This window comes from Lutra lutra, chromosome 8, assembly GCF_902655055.1.
Source record: "Lutra lutra chromosome 8, mLutLut1.2, whole genome shotgun sequence".
Taxonomy (NCBI): domain Eukaryota; kingdom Metazoa; phylum Chordata; class Mammalia; order Carnivora; family Mustelidae; genus Lutra; species Lutra lutra.
This window is the reverse complement of record NC_062285.1, coordinates 125,278,395-125,299,194: the sequence shown is the minus strand read 5'-3', so window position 1 is coordinate 125,299,194 and position 20,800 is coordinate 125,278,395. Positions and strand designations below refer to the sequence as shown.

Here is a 20,800-nt window from a genome sequence, read left to right as displayed (position 1 = left end):
TGATCCCGGGGTCCTGAGACTGAACCCCAAGTCGAGCCCTTGTTGAGCCCTGTGTTGGGCTACATGTTCAGTGGGGAGCCTGCTTCTCTCTCCCCTTCTGCCCCTCCACCCCAACTCATGCTCTCTCTAGCTCCCTCTCTCAAATAAATAAATACAATCTTTAAAAAAAAAAAAAAAGTTACAACAGGGGAAAGGGCTATAGCCCAGTAGGCCAAGACCGCAAACTGCCTGCCAATATCCACTCTCCCCTTCTTCATCAGTAACAGAGATTTTGTTTTTATTCTGGCATGTTACCCAGAAAAAAAAAGGACTATATTCTCCACCTTCCCTAACATCTTGGTGTGGCCATGTGACTAAGATTTGCGCAAGGACATGGAAGCAAAAGAGCTATGCCTCTTTAAAATGAAAGGAGAGTACTGTGCTCCCTTACTACTTCCTGATGCAAGGAACGCTGATATGGAATCTGGAGTTCCAACAGCTAACATGGACCACAAATGATCTTGAGGGTAGAGGTCAAGAACTAAGATGGATAAGCAGAATGACAGAAAAATCCTAGGTATCTGATAACCACAGAGCCATCACATCAGTCCCATATGCTTACCTTAAGACTCCTTTTATAAAACAGTGAAATAAACTTCCTTTTCTTAAACCACTGTTAATATAGAGGTTTCTATTACAAGGAGCCAAAACATGATTCCCGTTTCAGATACAAATATTTATAAAATATTCTAATATCTTAGAAAATATAATAAACATTTCTTCTAATTATATCTATAATTATTTAGTTATAACCACTATTTAATTACTACTTTATTGGTACTCAGTAATGTTAAGATAAATACACTTCAACGCTTAAAATAGATACATCCAAATATATTCTAAAGCAGTTTATTAATTCTAATGTAGATAAAACCAAACTATAAAGGATGGCATCCCATTAGTTTTAAAATTTATATTCAATAAAAAAATAAAGCAATGAATATGTGTATGCAAAAAAAGCAGGAACAGTATATTTATTACCCCATGTTTACTGTATCATACTATCGTCACAAAATGATACCCCATCTCAGTAATTAATATTACTAATCCATAGAAAGAGTCATAGCAATCATTTATATAACATATGCCAAATGAACATATATACATTAAAACAAGAAAGTAAAATATAAAAGCAATCCTTGGCATGAATTCAAAAAGAAATCATATATTTGGGACTGATCTCTTCGTTAAAATTTTTTGATCTGGTAAGAAGCTGTTCTTACATTTCAACCAAATCACAGAATTTCAGCAAAATTTACCACTGAAATATTTCTTTCCAGTAATAGCTAACTTTCAGGTAGCTAAATTTTCCATTTCTAACATGATCTGAAAAGCAAAAGCACTATCAAGTTACTATAAATGTTGATACCATAGTTTAAAATAAAAATAAATCTAGCCAAATTTTCATTTAAGACAGAAATATTTTAAAAAATACTTACAGGGGATATGTTGGCATTATTTTCACAACTAGAAATCAAAACACTACATTTTTTATAAACATCAATCAGATCTACCATATTACTATTCTTTAAGAAATCATCGTAAGTCCTCCTAATGTCCTCATAATGGTCAATCACTTCTGTATTTTCAAATGGTATGTTCAACTTCTCATGTAGAAAGTATTTCCAGGTCAATAAGACATCACTCAGGGAAACTGTAAATTCTCCACTGTACTGAAAAGAGACAATACCAAAAATGAAAAGATAAATTTGGGTGCCAGAATATTCATTAATTTGTAATTGAGAAGGGAAATACAAATTGAATTTTGTTATAGAAAAGTATACATTGAATTCTTGTGGATTTGTAGAGAACATCCAAGTTCAGCTATGGAATAATTTTTAAACCAGACAGAACAGGATTTTGATGGTTTTGTAAAATATAAACAACTATGGCAAGTTTGGGCATGACAAAATTAGCAAATATCTAGTCTTTCTTCACTAAATTTCTTCTCAAATTCAGGGAATGGGTGGGGAATGATCTGTTCTTAAGCACTATTAATTGGGGAAAAATTTGATTCTGTTAATATTTAGCTCCTTTTAGCTCTTCTAATGTATTTTTAATCTCTTAATCAAAACTTTCAATGCCATAGTGAATTACCACATACCACACTTCCAACTGTTAGTCTTAAGACATGATCATAAAAACTAATTTTAAAAATCACATTTTATGTCATTATTGTTCCAGAAAAAGCAAAATAGCAGTGCTAAAACCTTGGGTTGGAGAAGAATTTTAATTCTTCCCTGCTCATGGACACACCAAACTATAAACAAGTGTTAAAAAGCCAGTTTCTTTCTATAAGCTGTTGGATGTTCCTATTGAGGTAAAATTGTTCTTTTTTTCTCTTCTTCAATATCAACATAATATATTAGTCAGTAGACATGCTGAAGGTTTTTTTTAATTGATTGCATTCTGCTCCCAGATATTAATAATAGTGCCCTCCTAAAAATATGCCAGCCCTAATTCAGTAAAAAATTCTAACTACTCCTTTCCAATACAGCATGAGTAACAAATATTTTTAAGTATTCATATGTAATTTTGTGAAATGTATCATGTTGCTTTTTTCCACAATTAAGTTCCCTTAATATGTTAGTAGTTTCTGATAACACCAACATCTTTCCATCATTTGCACTGAAAGATGGGTGGATATTTAAATGGAACTATAATTCACTGGCACTAAAATTGTAACATCATCTTTAGCCAATGAAGAATAATAAAAAGAATCAAACAGAGTCAAATAGGGGCGCCTCGGTGACTCAGTCAGTTAAGCGTCTGCATTTGGCTCAGATCCTTAGGGTCTTGGGATGGAACCCCATGTCTGGCTCCCTGTTCAGCAGGGAGCCTGCTTCTCCTTCTCCCTCTGCCACTCCCTTTGCTTGTGCTATCTCACTCTCTCAAATAAATAAATAAAATCTTAAAAAAAAAGAGCTGAAAAATAAACTTTCTACTTAACTGACTCTTTTAAATCTACATTTCTTTTACAAAAATCAGCTACATTTTCTAGTTCTATCTAAATTTAAGGCAATTATGTCCAAACTGCCTTAAAAATTATTAATTTTTTACTCATCCTCATGGAGACAAAGAAAATTATCCTTACTCTCCTTGGAGGGACCTATTATATCAAAATTATAAAAATTAATTATATTTCATGAAATTAATTCAATGAAAAAACAACAAAAAAAAACAAACAGTAACTCTCAAATCTTGAATCCATAACCCAAATGTAAGACAGATTTGTAATTTCACAGCATTGCATCAAAAACTGTACACTTTACTTCCCAATCCCAAAAAAATTACACAATAAAATTTCCAAATGGTATTTAAGTTAAACAAATCCAGCTATTTAGAGTTTCAAAACTAATTTGTCTTATCTCAAAAAATTCCTAAAACTGTTTTGATATGACATCCTTCATATGAAAAATAAATTAAAATTTTGCCTAACGTAAATGTACAATCCAGTCTTATTTAGTTGACTATAACTAGTTAAAGTAAAACCAGGCAAGCTCTTGATCTTGTGAGAAAAGGTTTTGACTAGATTAACAGTGTTTATACTGGGATTGTAAAAACATTTTAAATCCAAATAAAAATGTACTCCAGATATCAGTTTTCATGATCAGGTGCCCACCATGACAGCATATTCTATTATTCAAACCAGTAACAACTGATTCAGAGAGCTTGTGGTCAAATCAGAAAATGTTTTGCTAGGAAAATATGCCAGCTGGCTAATATCTGAAGGAAGTTCAAGATGGTCAATGCTTTAATTCTCTGATGGACATAAGAAGGATTGTATTTCATAAGAATAAAATGAGAAAAAAAACGAAGTTACATTTTTTCAGAGCACTTGTACTTTGTATATTTTGCTGAAGTTATTTTTATAATTATTCAAAAACAAACTAACTGAAGTTAGTTTAAAGTTAAAAAACTTTTTAACTAACTGGAATTTTTATTGTTATCAAAACAGAAAAGATAGGAGGTCTGCTTAAGAGTATTAATTGGCTATGTGACCATGAGTAAAATACTGAAAATCCTGTGAATACTTTTCCTTGGTTATAAAATGAGATTAAAGAGATTAAATAACACCTGATGAATGGCAAGTGATCAAAAAATGTCATTCTTTCTCTTTTCTCATTCAAAGTAAAATAACTGTTTGTTAGGTGGGTATTAGATAAATGTAATACAATTGTAAAAACTGTTTCTTCTTATTCATTATGTCAAAGTTAGGTCATTTTCAAATCTGACAGTCAACCACAGGCTGTGGCTTTCCATGAAGCTGTAAAATTAATATCTTTGTTTCATCCAATGGAACATTTGTAACGTTCTTAAGGCTATTTAAGTTCATGAAAAATAGCATTTATAATGTAATTGCCAGACGGAGTCAAACTACGAAGTCAATTCTAAGGAAAGGAAAAGCTAAAACGCTATTTTCAGCTTAATAATAAAAGTCATATATATTTGCCATGTAGTCCTCAAAGAATCTATAAATTAAATCTTTAGCAGTATAAAACTCCTAGAGGTCATCTAATTTCAGCAAAAAGACTTCCCCTCAGAAACCATGCCCAAAACCTAAAACTCAAAGATTATTTTAATTACCTTTTCTTTATCTCCATTAGAACAGCTAAGAAAACAAACATGCCAGTAGACAGACTAACAACTCTACCAGGTATTCACAAGTTTTTTTTGTTTTTTTGTTTTGTTTTGTTTTGTTTTTAAGATTTCATTTATTTATTTGACAGAGAGAGAGATCACAAGTAGGCAGAGAGGCAGGCAGAGAGAGGGGGAAGCGGTATCACTGCTGAGCAGAGAGCCCAATGCGGGGCTCGATCCCAGGACCCTGAGACCATGACCCAAGCCGAAGGCAGAGGCTTAACCCACTGAGCCACCCAGGTGCCCCTCACAAGTTTTATTGTAGTCAAATTCAGTTGGGAGGATCATACTTTAGAGACTCGTGTTCTCAAACTTCAGAGAATTAAAAACCTAAATGGAGCTCAGAGTGAAAATATAGGTGAAGTATATATACAACAAACCCCAACTTTTTATTACCATTTACTATTTATGAATGTACTTGCAGGCATATGTGTATGTTATTTCACACTGCTGAGTGACATGTAAGTCTGCACACAGCTGGGGATGCCTGAGCTAACTCCACATGGAAACTGAGAGTCAATCAGAACTGCAGCCCCAAAAAAAAAAAAAAAAAAAAAAAGAACTGCAGCCCAGCATCCCTACTGCACATGTGCACACACATACACCAACTGTGATAAGCTCAGTTGCAATTCACCTCTCCTCTTTTGTCCCACCCAGAGTCTGAACTTTCACAGTGAATTAAGTGAATTAGCAAGTAGAAAATTAACAAGTAGAAAGAGATTCTAAGTGTGTGCTACACAGACAAACCCAAAAGAAAAAATATCTTGAACTGAGTATTTCAACATATCAAAATTTTTACATGAAAACTAAATTTTCTTCAGGGTATATTTCACTTACCTTTTTGATATATTTATGTTTCAAAAATTATTCATAAACAAACAGTAGTTGATATGAACACGGTCTGCTTAATTCCAAAACAATAGCTCTCAATTACTGTAAAATAATGATTCTTAATAATTGCCTCAATTTCTCTCTTCTCATTTTTAAGTGAATGATCGCCAAAGTTTAACCTTTAGCTAGTCTATTCCACTGATATAATATCCTCAAAATCTATTAATTATCTTGGGGTACCATTTCTTCAGGTTACCAAAGGAGAGTTTTTTGGGGGGGTTTTTTTGGTTGTTTTTTTTTAATGCTCAGGCAATAAAATTGGAAAGACTTGAATATGGATTGCAATGGAGAGCAAAATAAAGAAACTGTACAATGACCTTTGGGTGTCTAGCTTCCCTGACTGAGTGAACAATGGTATATAAGATTGAGACTAAGATTGGCATATAAATTCTGGTAAAACAATGTAAAGGAAGTATATCCGGAGAAGGTAAGTAAAATAGAACACATCAGAAGTTATCGACAAAGAGTGTTACAAAGTACATGTAGAATTCTTTTAAAGAGTAAAAAAGAGATAAAAATAACTCAACAGTAAAATAAGCAAAGGATATGAATGAGCAAATAAAGAGGATACCTAAAGAGTCAAATAAGCATCTTAAAAGATGATTAAATGCTCTAATAATAGAAAAATTAAAATGAAATACCCTCTTTTCTCTTTTCTTGTTCTTAGATAACATCTAATATGGAGAAATATAAGAAAATGGTATATACTACAGGAGTATACTCTCCTATACTGTTGACATAATGTAAATTCTAATAACCAAGTTGAAGACAAATTTGGTAACATCAAGTCAAATTAAAAATGTATCTGTCATATGACCCCTTGTGTATAGGGCCTAGAGAAACACTTATTCATGCACAGACATCTCATTTCAATGAAGAATTTTTTATAATACCAAAAAAATTCAAACGACCCAAAGGTGTATCAATGAGTAAAGTATACCAGTCATATAAAGGATGATTGTTAAAATGAATAAATTAGACCAACTTTTCTGTCATTGGTACCTAAAGAGGTCTTGACAACAATGTTGGATAATAAAAACAAGATACAGAAAGAATGTATACCATCTGTTATAATTTTAAAACAGACATATTAACAAGGCTATCTGCCTGGCTGGATATGCAGAGAAACCCCTCCTGGCATGAAATACCTAAAACTACAAGAGAAAATAGAAAACTTTTTTAAACATGACTGAATTGTTCATAAGAAAAGGGAAATTACAAAAGGTCAAAAACAATGAGCAAGTGCCAATAAGCAAATGGTGAGACCTGTATTTTCCAGGTAACTACTATTCCCTGGCACTAAAGAAGCTGGTTTTTATGAATGCTGAGCATAAAGGTTAGGAAACAAAGCTAAGCATAAGATAGATGGAAAGTCGGATCAAAACCCCCACCCCGCCTACCCTGCCAAAATCAAAGGTTCTAAAGGTCAACAGTCTTGATATGTCCACTAGAAAGAAATCTGTCCTGCAAAAAGGTGATGATGAAGATACTTGCCAGTGAAGAGATTTCTGAAGTAGCCCTGGTACTATGATTACCTCTCTGGATAATCTTCATTTAGGTTTTATTTTTATTCTTTGTTTTTTTAATTTAAATTCAATTACCATATAGTGATTATTAGTTTCAGAGGTAGAGGTCATTGATTCATCAGTCTTATGTAACACTCAGTGATCATTACATCACGTGCTGTCCTTACAGCCCATCACCAGTTATCCCATCCCTTTGTCACCCTCCCCTCCAGCAACCCTCAGGTTTGTTTCCTATGATTAAAAGTTTCTCATGGTCTGTCTCCCTCTCTGATTTTGTCCTGTTTTATTTTTCCCTCCCTTCCCCTATAATCCTCTGTTTCATTTCTTAAATCGCACATGAGTGAGATCATATAATTGTCTTTCTCTGATTGATTTATTTCCATTAGCATAACACACTCTACTTCCATCCACGTCATTGAAAATGGCAAGATTTCATTTTTTGATGGGTGCATAATATTCCATTGTACCTAGATATACCACTTCTTTTTCCATTCATTGCAGATGGACATCTGGGCTTTTTCCATAGTTTGGCTATTGTGGACATTGCTGCTATAAATATTCGAGAGCATATGCCCCTTTGGATCACTACATTTACATCCTTCAGGAAACACTCAGTAGTGCAATCACTGGGTTTCAGGGTAGCTCTATTTTTTTTTTTTAAGATTTTATTTATTTGACAGAAAGAAAGAGAGATCAAAGGTAGGCAGAGAAGCAGGCAGAGGGGGAGGGAGAAACAGGCCCTATGCTAAGCAGAGAGCCCGATGCAGGGCTCAATCCCAAGACCCTGGGATCATGACCTGAGCCTAAGGCAGAGGCTTAACCCACTGAACCACCCAGTCACCCTAGGTAGTTCTACTTTTAACTTCTTGAGGAACCTCCATACTGTTTTCGAGAGTGGCTGCACCAGCTTGCATTCCCACCAACAGTGTAGGAGGGTTCCCCTTTCTCTGCATCCTCGCCAACATTTACTAGCTTGTTAATTACTAGCTCTGTCATTTACTAGCTTGTTAATTTTAGACATTCTGACTGGTATGAGGTGGTATCTCACTGAGGTTTTGATTTGTTATTTCCCTGATGCCAAGTGATGTGGAGCACTTTTTCATGTGTCTGTTGGCCATTTGGATGTCTTCTTTGCCAAAACGTCTGTTCATGTCTTCTGCCCATTTCTTTTTTTTTTCTTTTTGTATTTCCTTCCAGTATTTTAATGTGAGGGTAGCGTTAAAAGCATAATGATAGGGGCGCCTGGGTGGCTCAGTGGGTTAAGCCACTGCCTTCGGCTCAGGTCATGATCTCGGGGTCCTGGGATCGAGCCCCGCATCGGGCTCTCTGCTCAGCAGGCAGCCTGCTTCCTCCTCTCTCTCTACCTGCCTCTCTGCCTGCTTGTGATCTCTCTCTGTCAAATAAATAAATAAAATCTTTAAAAAAAAAAAAAAAGCATAATGATAATAAACCAACACAAACAACAAAAAGAGAATGTGGTGCATAAACAATGAATTTTGGATCAATGAAAAAATAAAAAATAAAAAATAAAAAAGACCAAAAATGTGTGTAGGCATTATTCAAGAGTGAGTTAAAATTCTTTTTATTTTATTTTATTTTACTTTTTTCAGTGTTCCAAGATTCATTGTTTATGCACCATACCCAGTGCTCCATGCAATGCGTGCCCTCCTTAATACCCAGCACCAGGCTCTCCCCACCTCCCCACCCTCCTCCCCTCCAAAACCCTCAGTCTGTTTCTCAGGGTCCACAGTCTCTCATGGTTCATCTCCCTCTCCGATTTCCCCGAACTCACTTCTCCTCTCCTTCACCCAATGTCCATGTTATTCCTTATGCTCCACAAGTAAGTGAAACTACACGATAATTGACTCTCTCTGCTTGACTTATTTCTCTCAGCACATTCTGCCCATTTCTTGGTTGGATTATTTGTTCTTTGGGTGTTGAGTTTAGTAAGTTCTTTATAGATTTGGGATCCTAGTCCTTTATCTGATAAGACATTTGTCAATATCTTCTCCCATTCTGTTGGTTGTGTTTTGGCTTTGTCGACTATTTCCTTTGCTGTGCAGAAGCTTTTCACCTTGATGAAGTCCCAATAGTTCATCTGTGCCCTTGCTTCCCTTGCCTTTGGTGATGTGTCTATGAAGAAGTTACTGTGACTGAGGTCACAGAGGTTGCTGCCTGTGTTCTCCTCAATGATTTTGATGGATTCCTGTCTCACATTGAGGTCATTCATCCATTTGAGTCTATTTTTGTGTGTGGTATAAGAAAATGGTTCACTTTCATTCTTCTACATTTGGCTGCCTAATTTTCCCATTATCATTTGTTGAAGAGACTCCTTTTTCCATTGGACATTCTTTCCTGCTTTAAGATTAGTTGACCACAGAGTTGAGGATCCATTTTTGGGTTCTCCCTTCTGTTCCACTGATCTATGTTTCTGTTTTTGTGCCACTGTCTTGATGACTATAGCTTTGTAATAGAGCTTGAAGTCCAGAATTGTGATGCCACCTGCTTTGCTTTTCTTTTTCAACATTTCTTGGCTATTTGGGTTTTTTCCTGGTTCCATACAAATTTTAGGATTATTTGTTTCAGCTCTGTGAAAAATGTTGATGGTATTTTGTTAGGGATTGTACTGGATGTTTAGATATCTCTAGGTAGCATAGACATTTTCACAATATTTGTCCTTCCAATTCATAAGCATAGAACATTTTTCCATTTTTTTGTGTCTTCCTCAATTTCTTACGGGAGTGTTCTATAATTTTCTGAGTACAGATCCTTTGCCTCTTTGGCTAGGTTTATTCCTAGGTATCTTATGGCTTTTGTTGTAATTGTAAATGGGATCAACTCCTTAATTTCTCTTTCTTCTGTTCACTGTTAGTGTATATTCATTTAGACTGTTGCCTAATAATTAATTTCTGTTGAGAAAGGGGCAAACAGTCAACCACTTCGGAAGAAAACTGAGATTTATTCCCTGGAGAGGATAAAACAAAATTTCTGGACCGAAGAGTGCAGGTGAAAACAAGAGTACCCAAAAGAAAACAACAGGAATCACATGACCTTTTATATTCTAAATACTGATACTTCTTTCAAGCACCCAACACATTGACAGCTCAAATTTACACCATTTGTGTAAAGACTCTTTTCTGAAGAAACTGTTTTAAAAGGGATATCCTAAAGGTGGGCATCAGATATTTCCCAGCCAAATAGCCCAGTCAGATCAGACTAACAACCCCTAACCCTCCAAACAGAGTTTCCAGTAGGCATTTTAGTGATCCACTTAAGTATAAGTGCATGGTCAAGGATCATCATGAAAAAAGTCTCTGTTGGAAGAATAACAAGAATAATAAAACAAGAAACTTGGGTAAAGATTATGCAAGAAGAAAACCTCAAAATATATCATTAATAGTCTCAACTGAGAAATACACACTTGAGGCAAGAAGACTATGGTATTTCAAAAAGAGAGAACAAGAAGAGCTCTTGGAAATAAAGAGGATAGATGATAACAGGGGTGCATGACTGGCCCAGTCAACAGAGCATGTGATTCTTAATCTCTGGGTTGTAAGTACATATTGGGTGTAGAAATTACCTAAAAATAAAATCTTTTAAAAAAAGATGATAACAGAAAATCCAATAATTATTAAACTAAAAAGCATTAAATATTGAATATCTTATTGAATATTGTTTGGAAGAAATGTAAAAGGTAAATGGATAAACTGATACATCCATAGAGAGGAATATTACTCACTGCTGAAAAGACAGACATGGAGGAACCATAAATGCATCTGGAAGAAAGTGAAAGAAGCCAACCTGAAAAGGCTATATACTTTACAATTCCAACTACATGACATTCTGAAAAAAAGGCAAAACAATGCTGACAATTAAAAATATCAGTGGTTGGCAGGGGTTGGTGAGAGGGAAGAATAAATAGGTGGAGCAGAGAGGATTTTGAGGGCAGTGAAACAATTCTGTAAATACTATAAAGGTGCATACATATCTTATATATTTGTCAAGACCCACAGAATGTACAATACCAAGAGTGTCTAAGGATAAAGACTCAGAATTTCCACTACTTACAATCAAATTGTTCATACAGAGTAATATGAATAATACGTATGCATGTGTACAATACATACCTGGGTATATTTATGGATTTATATTATGTAGACATATAAAAATATTAAAGAAATAAAGCAAAGGTGGCAAAATATAAATTGGTGAATTAAGTGAAGGGCATGAAGGAATTCAGTGTACTATTCTTGTGACTTTTCTGGAAGTTTAACTTTTTTTTAAACACGAACTCCAAAAAGTGTGATTTACATTTTTTTTCCTCCAACGTACCTATATAAAATTGATTTTTAATCATAACTATGATTAAAAACAAGAAACAGACAAGTGGGACACGTAACCACCACCACCACCCTTCAGCTACACTGGTTCTTTGGCATTTTCTCAAATCTCTTGGCAGTTTCCTGCCCAGGGCCACTGCATATGCTGTTCTTTCACCCTCACCATCTTGCCTCCAACCCTTTGCCTACTTAACTCCTCTCCTCCCTTTACAGTTCAGCTTGATTTCTCCAACCAAGTCAACTCCTTGGTCTCATGGCATTATATACCTCTTCTCACGGCTATAATTTTGCATTCATTTGTATTTTTCTCTACTAAATATCTACCTCCCTCACCAAGCAATAAGCCAGGCAGGAGCCATGTCTGGTTTTGCTTACCATTTTAACCCCAACACTTATCACAATGCTTGGAACAAAGGAGAGAAATGCCTGGAACAAAAGAAAAGAAAAGAAAGGATAAGAGAAGAGAAGAAAAAAGAAAAAGAAAAGAAGAGAAAAAAAATCTCCGGAAGGGAGAGAAAAAAGGAAGAAATTAATATTTAACATATGTATAAACAACTATATGGGCCTCTTTGCTGTTCCTTGAACATGCCAGGCGTATTCCCACCTCAGGGCCCTTGCAACAGCTGTACCCTTTGCTCATAATCCCTTCCCACAAAAACTCCCGTGACTAGTTCCTTCTTTGCCTCTTTAAATCTTTGCTCAAATGGCAACTTGTAGATGAGGCCTTCTTTGACCATCCTATTTCAAGTTACAAGTACTCTTCCACCCCAAGCCCTATACAATCCTTCACTATATCTCTTAGTTTTTCTCTGTAGTATTTATGACCTAAAATACTAAATATCTTATTTATTAGAGTATTTATAGAGTATTTATTTATAGTATATATAGAGTATTTATAGAGTATATATAGAGTATTTATTAGAGTATAGATTAGGTATTATCTGCCTCTCCTCACCAGATTAGTGCCATAAAAGCAGAGATTTCCCTCAGAATGTTTAGAATAATGTCTAGCACATAGTAAAAATTCAAATATTTGTTAAAAGAATGACTATATAAGATAGAATTTTATCAAGATCTATATTCAAAATTTATTTAATTTTGCATGTTTTAAACATGCAAAATTGCTAACTGCCATATGTAGTAAAGACTATCTCTTATTTTAAGATTATACAATTCCTAATTTTTAGACATTAAAATTCTCTTTCTTTTTCAAAATTATGGTTCTAGTAACTATTTTTTTCTCAATGACCTCATTTGCCAATGTGAGAAATGTTTAAATCTGTCAATGTCTAATTTTTTTTTTCAAAATTTTATTGGTATATGAAATCTAAAAATATGGGAACTACTGACATATAGGATTAAAATAATTCATCAGAATGTCATTTCACTATCTAGCCCAATAGACCTACTGAAACTATTCCACTCTTCAAATATCTTCTCTGGTCAAGAGAATCTCATTATCTTCAAACTGTCAAGATTTTGATCCCCCTGGATGCTTCTTAACTGATTTTTCCCTTCCTTCATCCCTTCCTTAAAACCTTCCCATCCAAAGACTTCTCCTCATTTAAGTATACTACCTGAAATCCAATAAGTTTAAGTCATTTTCTTACCACTCCAGCCTATATTCATCCTTCTCTCATCTGAACACCTTAAGCCCTTTATGTACGGCTCATTCCAAAAACGAGTTTTGTACAAGCCAACTATGTAAGGATCAGATTAAGAAAAGATTTTAAAGAGACAATTTCCAGAGCCTCAGTGCAGATTAGGAGAATCAGAATTTCCAAGACTGAAGCACAGAAGCTAGTATTGTTTAAAAAAAAACCCTCCCAAGTGATTCTGATTCTTAGCCTGGCTTAGGAATAATCAATCTATACCATAAAGTCTGAAATTAGTCATAAAATACTTTGGCTATGTTAAAATGAACACTATTTATGTGTGCCTTCTAGAACTTTTTAAAGAAGAGAAATCATAAATAAAAATACTTTTAACCATAATAACAGTTGCATGTTTATCTTAAGACTTCACATTAAACATGGAATGTACACATCCTACATTATACTATCCATATGAATAGCCTTAATTTTGAAGCAAGTTATTTCAACTCCAACTGTAATATTTTGACACAGACATGCAGATGCATTTTTGAAAATCGTGTATTGATATTATCATAGGAGGGCATATACTACAAAGAAATTAATATAATTAAAATAAGCAGCTACCAACATTCACTTAAAAAAAAAAAAAAGTAAACCTAAATATAGTCTACTAACCTGTTTGTTGTTCTCTGCTATGGAAAGCTGCAATGCCAGGAGCATGGAGTCTGCACCACATACAGTAGTTCTCTCAGAGGTACAAAGAGTGTGCCAATTCCTCCTGAACTCTTTAATCATATCCAAGACAGACTTCTGATTAAGCTCAGCCATCCTCTGAAAGCAGGACAGAATGCAATGTTAAAAAGCTTTATTTTAATTGGAAACTAATATTTAACATGTGTAAGAAAGCAGAGTTAGAGAAAAATAGTGAACTAGAGGTCCTTTCATATTTACTAAGATTGCCTTTAATTAAATTAAGGAAAACAAAACAATACAATTTCTGCTCAATCATATTTTCCTCTCCTTTAGTTTTCTTAAGCCAAATCTTTTGAAATAACAAAATCCAACCTCCAATCTGAAAATTCATACAAAACAGATATGTAGGGGCGCCTGGGTGGCTCAGTGGGTTAAGCCGCTGCCTTCGGCTCAGGTCATGATCTCAGGGTCCTGGGATCGAGTCCCACATCAGGCTCTCTGCTCAGCAAGAAGCCTGCTTCCCTCTCTCTCTCTCTCTGCCTGCCTCTCCGTCTACTTGTGATCTCTCTCTGTCAAATAAATAAATAAAATCTTTAAAAAAAAAAAACAGATATGCAAATTCTGTAAATTTATAATTATAGACACAGACATAGCTAATTAAAGCTGTATTTTCAAAACATTTGTTTTTAGATGGTAATATGTGTGGTAGATTGCCCAAAAAAAAAAAAAAAAATCAGTTCCTCCCATCCCTATATTGTCCTAAAAGAAATAGTCTATTTTTCCACCCCTTAAATATGGATCAGTCTAGTAACTTGATTTTACCAACTGAATATGGAAGAATGACATCATGGGGGTCCAAGCCCAGAGCTCAAAAGGCCCATGCAGAAGAGTTAATGCAGCAGGCCTAATGTCTATTTTTGAAAGAACTGCTTACAAGGCTGGCTCTTGGCTGCACCTGGGAACTTGGAATTCAGGAGGGTTTCCAGTATGAGTGGCTCACTGTGCCTAAACTATATAAATAATACAGTTTATACTGAATACATGCTTTTCTTCTGAGTCTGGATTTTACAACATAGACTGAGATATCTACGTCAGTACCCTGGACATTGAGTCTCTAAAGATCTTCCCTGACAGACAATCATATTATATGGGCTGTCACAATTTGTTGTTGGAGGATTTAAGCATGTCTTGTGTGACTTCACTAAAAGAGGACTTTAGGAAGCTTATGCCTGATCACCCCAGGACTTCTCCCCATGCACCTTCTTCCATATAGCTTCTCTCTTTCCTGATTTTGTTTAGCATCTTTTTGCTATAATAAATTATAGGTGTTAGCACAACTACATGCTGAGTCCTTTAAGTCTTCTTAACATCCAACCTGGAGGTGGTTTTGGTGGCGGGCCTCCTGACATACGGCTTTGCAGCTTTATTTTTTTTTTTTTAAGATTTTATTTATTTATTTGACAGAGAGATCACAAGCAGGCAGAGAGGCAGGCAGAGAGAGAGGAGGAAGCAGGCTCCCCGCTGAGCAGAGAGCCAGATGCGGGGCTCGATCCCAGGACTCTGAGATCATGACCTGAGCCGAAGGCAGCAGCTTAACCCACTGAGCCACCCAGGCGCCCCAAGGGCTTTGCAGCTTTAGTTCTTAGTCTCTTGTTACTCTAGACTACCATATGAAAAAGTCCAACTTCACTTACTGGAAAGGCCATATAAAAGAGAACCAAGTCACTCCAGCTGACAACCAATACCAACTTAAAGAGGCACCTGGGGTGCTCAGTCATTGGGTGTCTGCCTAAGGCTTGGGTCGTGGTCCTGGGGTCCTAGGATTGAGCTCCATGTCGGACTCCTTGCTCAGTGGGAAGCCTGCTTCTCCTTATCCCACCCCCCACCTTCCCTCTCTCACTGTGTCTCTCTCTGTCAGATAAATAAATAAAATCTTTGAAAAAATTGCACTAAAAGCCATAAGATATCTAGGAATAAACCTAACCAAAGAGGCAAAGGATCTGTACTCAGAAAACTATAGAACACTCCCATAAGAAATTGAGAAAGACACAAAAAAAAAATGGAAAAATATTCCATGCTCATGAATTGGAAGAACAAATATTGTGAAAATGTCTATGCTACCTAGAGATATCTATACATCCAATACAATCCCTAAAAAATACCACTGACATTTTTCACAGAGCTGAAACAAATAATCCTAAAATTTGTATGGAACCAGGAAAGACCCCAAATAGCCAAGAAATGTTGAGAAAGAAAAGCAAAGCAGGTGGCACCACAATTCTGGACTTCAAGCTCTATTACAAAGCTATAGTCATCAAGACAGTGGCACAAAAACAGAAACATAGATCAGTGGAACAGAAGGGAGAACCCAAAAATGGATCCTCAACTCTGTGGTCAACTAATCTTAAACAAAGCAGGAAAGAATGTCCAATGGAAAAAGGAGTCTCTTCAACAAATGATAATGGGAAAATTGGACAGCCAAATGTAGAAGAATGAAAGTGGACCATTTTCCTATACCACACACGAAAACAGACTCAAATGGATGAATGACCTCAATGTGAGACAGGAATCCATCAAAATCATTGAGGAGAACACAGGCAGCAACCTCTGTGACCTCAGTCATGGTAATTTCTTCATAGACACATCGCCAAAGGCCAAGGAAGCAAGGCCAAAAATGAACTATTGGGAGATGTGGAGGAGAAGTGAGTTGGGGGAAATCAGAGGCGGAGACAAGCCATGAGAGACTGCGGACTCTAAGAAACAGACTGAGGGTTTTGGTGGGGAGGGGATGAAGGGTTTGATAAGCCTGGTGGTGGGTATTATGGAGGGCACATATTGCATGGAGCACTGGGTGTGGTGCATAAAAAATGAATTCTGGAACACTGAAAAGAAATTTAAAAAAATAATTTAAAAAAAAATTTTAAATCAACTACTGGGACTTCATCAAGGTGAAAGGCTTCTATACAGCAAAGGAAATAGTCGACAAAACCAAAACACAACCAACAGAATGGGAGAAGATATTGACAAATGTCTTATCAGATAAAGGACTAGGATCCCAAATCTATAAAGAACTTACTAAACTCAACACCCAAAGAACAACTAATCCAACCAAGAAATGGGCAGAATGTGCTGAGAGAAATAAGTCAAGCAGAGAGAGTCAATTATCGTGTAGTTTCACTTACTTGTGGAGCATAAGGAATAACATGGAGGACATTGGGTGAAGGAGAGGAGAAGTGAGTTCGGGGAAATCGGAGAGGGAGATGAACCATGAGAGACTGTGGACCCTGAGAAACAGACTGAGGGTTTTGGAGGGGAGGGAGGGTGGGGGGTGGAGAGAGCCTGGTGCTGGGTATTAAGGAGGGCACGCATTGCATGGAGCACTGGGTATGGTGCATAAACAATGGATCTTGGAACACTGAAAAAAAATAAAATAAAATAAAAAGAATTTTAACTCACTCTTGAATAATGCCTACACACATTTTTGGTCTCTTTTTTTTTATTTTTTATTTTTTCAGTGATCCAAAATTCATTGTTTATGCACCACATTCTCTTTTTGTTGTTTGTGTTGGTTTATTATCGTTATGCTTTTAACACTACCCTCACATTAAAATACTGGAAGGAAATACAAAAAGAAAAAAAAGAAATGGGCAGAAGACATGAACAGACGTTTTGGCAAAGAAGACATCCAAATGGCCAACAGACACATGAAAAAGTGCTCCACATCACTTGGCATCAGGGAAATAACAAATCAAAACCTCAGTGAGATACCACCTCATACCAGTCAGAATGTCTAAAATTAACAAGCTAGTAAATGACAGATGTTGGCGAGGATGCAGAGAAAGGGGAACCCTCCTACACTGTTGGTGGGAATGCAAGCTGGTGCAGCCACTCTCGAAAACAGTATGAAGTTAAAAGAAGAGCTACCCTGAGACCCAGCAATTGCACTACTGGGTATTTCCCTAAAAGAGTCAAATGTAGTGATCCGAAGGGGCATGTGCACTTGAATGTTTATAGCAGCAATGTCCACAATAGCCAAACTATGGAAAAAGCCCAGATGTCCATCTGCAATTAATGGATAAAGAAGATGTGGTATATCTAAATACAATGGAATATTATGCAGCCATCAAAAATGAAATCTTGCCATTTTCAATGACGTGGATGGAAATAGAAGGTATTATGCTAACGGAAATAAGTCAATCAGAGAAAGACAATTATCATATGATCTCACTGATATGTGGAATTTGAGAAACAAGGCAGAGGATCATGAGGGAAGAGAGGAAAAAGTGAAGCAGGATGAAACCAGAGAGGGAGACAAACCATAAAATACTCTTAATCTCAGGAAACAAACAGAAGTTTCTGGAGTGGAGAGAGGTAGAAGGGAAGGGGTAGCTGGATGATGGACACTGGGGAGGGTATGTGCTATGGTGAGCACTGAATTGTGTAAGACTGCTGAATCACAGAGCTGTACCCCTTTACAAACAATATATTGTATGTTAATTTAAAAATTATTCTTAAAAATTAAAAAATTAAAAGTTATTTTTAAAAGATCAAATAAAATAATAACTCCACTAAGTTTTCGGGTGGTTTGTTACACAGCAATAGATAACCAGTACAATATCTAATATTTAGGAGTTTCTTCGGTGCCAGAAATTTTTCAAAAGCTTAATATTTAGAACATTAAAACGTCCTCAACATCACTTCGGCATCAGGGAAATGCAAATCAAAACCTAAATGAGATACCACCTCACACCAGTCAGAATGGCTAAAATTACAAGTCAGGAAATAACAGGTGTTGGGGAGGACACATAGAAAGGGGAACCCTCCTACATTTTTTGGTGGGAATGCAAGCTGGTTCAGGAGGTTCTTCAAAAAGCTGAAAACAGAGCTACCCTATGACTCAGCTATTACACTACTGGGTATTTACCCTAAGGATACAAATGCACTGATCTGAAGGGGCATGAGCACCCGAATGCTTATAGCCACAATGTCCACAATAGCCAAACTATGGAAAGCCCTAACTGTCCATCAAAAGATGAATGGATAAAGAAAATTTGGTATATCTAGATACAATGGAATATTATGCAGCCATCAAAAAACTGAAATCTTGCCATTTGTAGTCATGTGGAAGGAACTAGAGGGTATTATGCCAAGCGAAATAAGTCAATCAAAAAAGACAGTTATCATATGATCTCACTGATACGAGGAATTTGAGAAACATGACAGAGGATCATAGGGGAAGGGAAGGGAAAAAATGAAACAAGATGAAACCAGAGAGGGAGACAAACCATATGAGACTCATCATTGCAGGAATGAAACTGAAGAGTTGCTGGAAGGGAGGGGGTGAGAGGGATGGGGCGGCTGGGTGATGGACTTTGGGGAGGGTATGTGCTATGGTGAGTGCTGTGAATTGTGTAAGACTGATGAATCACAGACCTATACCCCTGAAGCAAGTAATAATTTATTTGGTAATTTTATAAATAAATCAATAAATAAAAGCTTAATATTTAATACCTCATTCAATCTCTGAACAGAGTCTTATGAGGAAGGTCCATTATTATCCTCATTTTACATCTGAAGAATGCGACACCCCATGAAACTCAGGTAGCAAATGGCAAAACAGACTTAAACCCAAGATGCTTAAATCACCATGTTACATAATTTCTCCTGACAGATGAAAGTCTTTCCAAATAATCAGATGTAGTTCTAATGTTTTACATACTCAAGCTATATAAGGAAGCAATTCTTTTCTCTGAGTTTACAAACACGGTTGCTAAAAGGTGTTTTTTTTTTCCTACTTTCTTTTAAGTATGCTAGTCTCCAAGATATTCATATACCATTGTCTTATTTGGGGTATATTTTACTGTACACATTCCATTTATTAACTCCTTCTGTTATCTTTTTTTCTTTTTCATGTGTATAAATAGAATCCCAAATATTTATTCTGTATTTCAGGTTTATACAATCAGGAAAATGGGCATATAACATTTAACAGAGCAGTAATTCATAGTTGCATCGGCAAGTAAAAAACTATAAATATCTACATATATACAAATACTAGTAAATAGCTAAACCTTATATTTCTCATCAAATTTCACCATCCTTTCTTAAAAGCAAAAAAAGTGAAGAAGTAATGCTTCAGTGATATGATCAGTTTGCCTGAAATAAATCTTTAGTACTAAATTATTCAGGGTACTATTTACAAGTATTAAGAGTTCTGGAGCACATGAGTGGCTTGGTCAGTTAAACGACCCACTCTTGATTTCAGCTCCGGTCATGATCTCAGGGTCCTGAGATCCAGCCCCATCCAGCACTCCAAAGCACATAATCCAGCTTGATATTCTCTCTCTCCTTTCTCCTCTGCCCTCTTCCATGCTTGCATGTGCACCCACTCTCTCTTTTTCTCTCTAAATAAATAAATAAATAAAATTTTTTTAAAAATTAAAATATGAGTTCAGATTTCTAAAAATGAAAAGTAGTCAAGAATTACACTGTTCTGAATCCTGGCTGTACTACTTACTAGCTGTGAGATCTATACCAAGTTATGCCACCTCCCCTGCCTCAGCTTCCTTGTACTGGAAATGAAAATAACAATTGTTCTTATCTCACAGGATTTTGTGAAAAATAAATCACATAAATACAAGCTTTTAGCACAGTGTCTGACACATATAAAAGACAAAAGTCTCAGGGTGCCTGGGTGGCTAAGGCCTAATCTCAGGGTTCTGGGATCAAGCCCTGCATCACCTGCATCACTTCCTGCTAAGCAGGAAGTCTGCTTCTCTGTCTCTCTCTCACTCTGCCCCTCCCCACTTCTCATTCTCTCTCTCTCATAAAAATAAATGAAAGCTTAAAAAAAAAAAGCCAACAGTCTCTTCCAAGAGTCAGCACACTTGTTGGAAAGGGCCAAATAGTAAATATTTAAGGATTGCAAGGCATACAGTCTCTGTCAAAACTATTCAACTTGAGCTTGCGGTGTGAAAATAGCCACAGACAATACATAAACATAGGAACATTGCTGTGCTTCAACAAAACTTTAGAAACTGAAATTAACTTTCATATAATTTTCACATGTCACAAA

The 20,800-nt window shown here is 36.0% G+C and overlaps 1 protein-coding gene across 2 annotated transcripts in view; it reads right to left on the bottom strand.

Annotated features, from left to right (window-relative positions):
- The window catches only part of PARPBP (PARP1 binding protein), a 73,528-nt gene that overhangs the window by 51,633 nt on the left and 1,095 nt on the right, over nucleotides 1-20,800 (bottom strand). For both annotated transcript variants that reach the window (XM_047740982.1, XM_047740983.1), the window contains exons 2-3: nucleotides 13,708-13,863; nucleotides 1,479-1,712 (exon numbers count right to left, since the gene is read on the bottom strand). In XM_047740982.1, coding sequence (XP_047596938.1) covers nucleotides 1,479-1,712; nucleotides 13,708-13,860 — 387 coding nt within the window. In that variant the 5' untranslated portion in view covers nucleotides 13,861-13,863. The remainder of the gene's footprint in view (nucleotides 1-1,478; nucleotides 1,713-13,707; nucleotides 13,864-20,800) is intronic.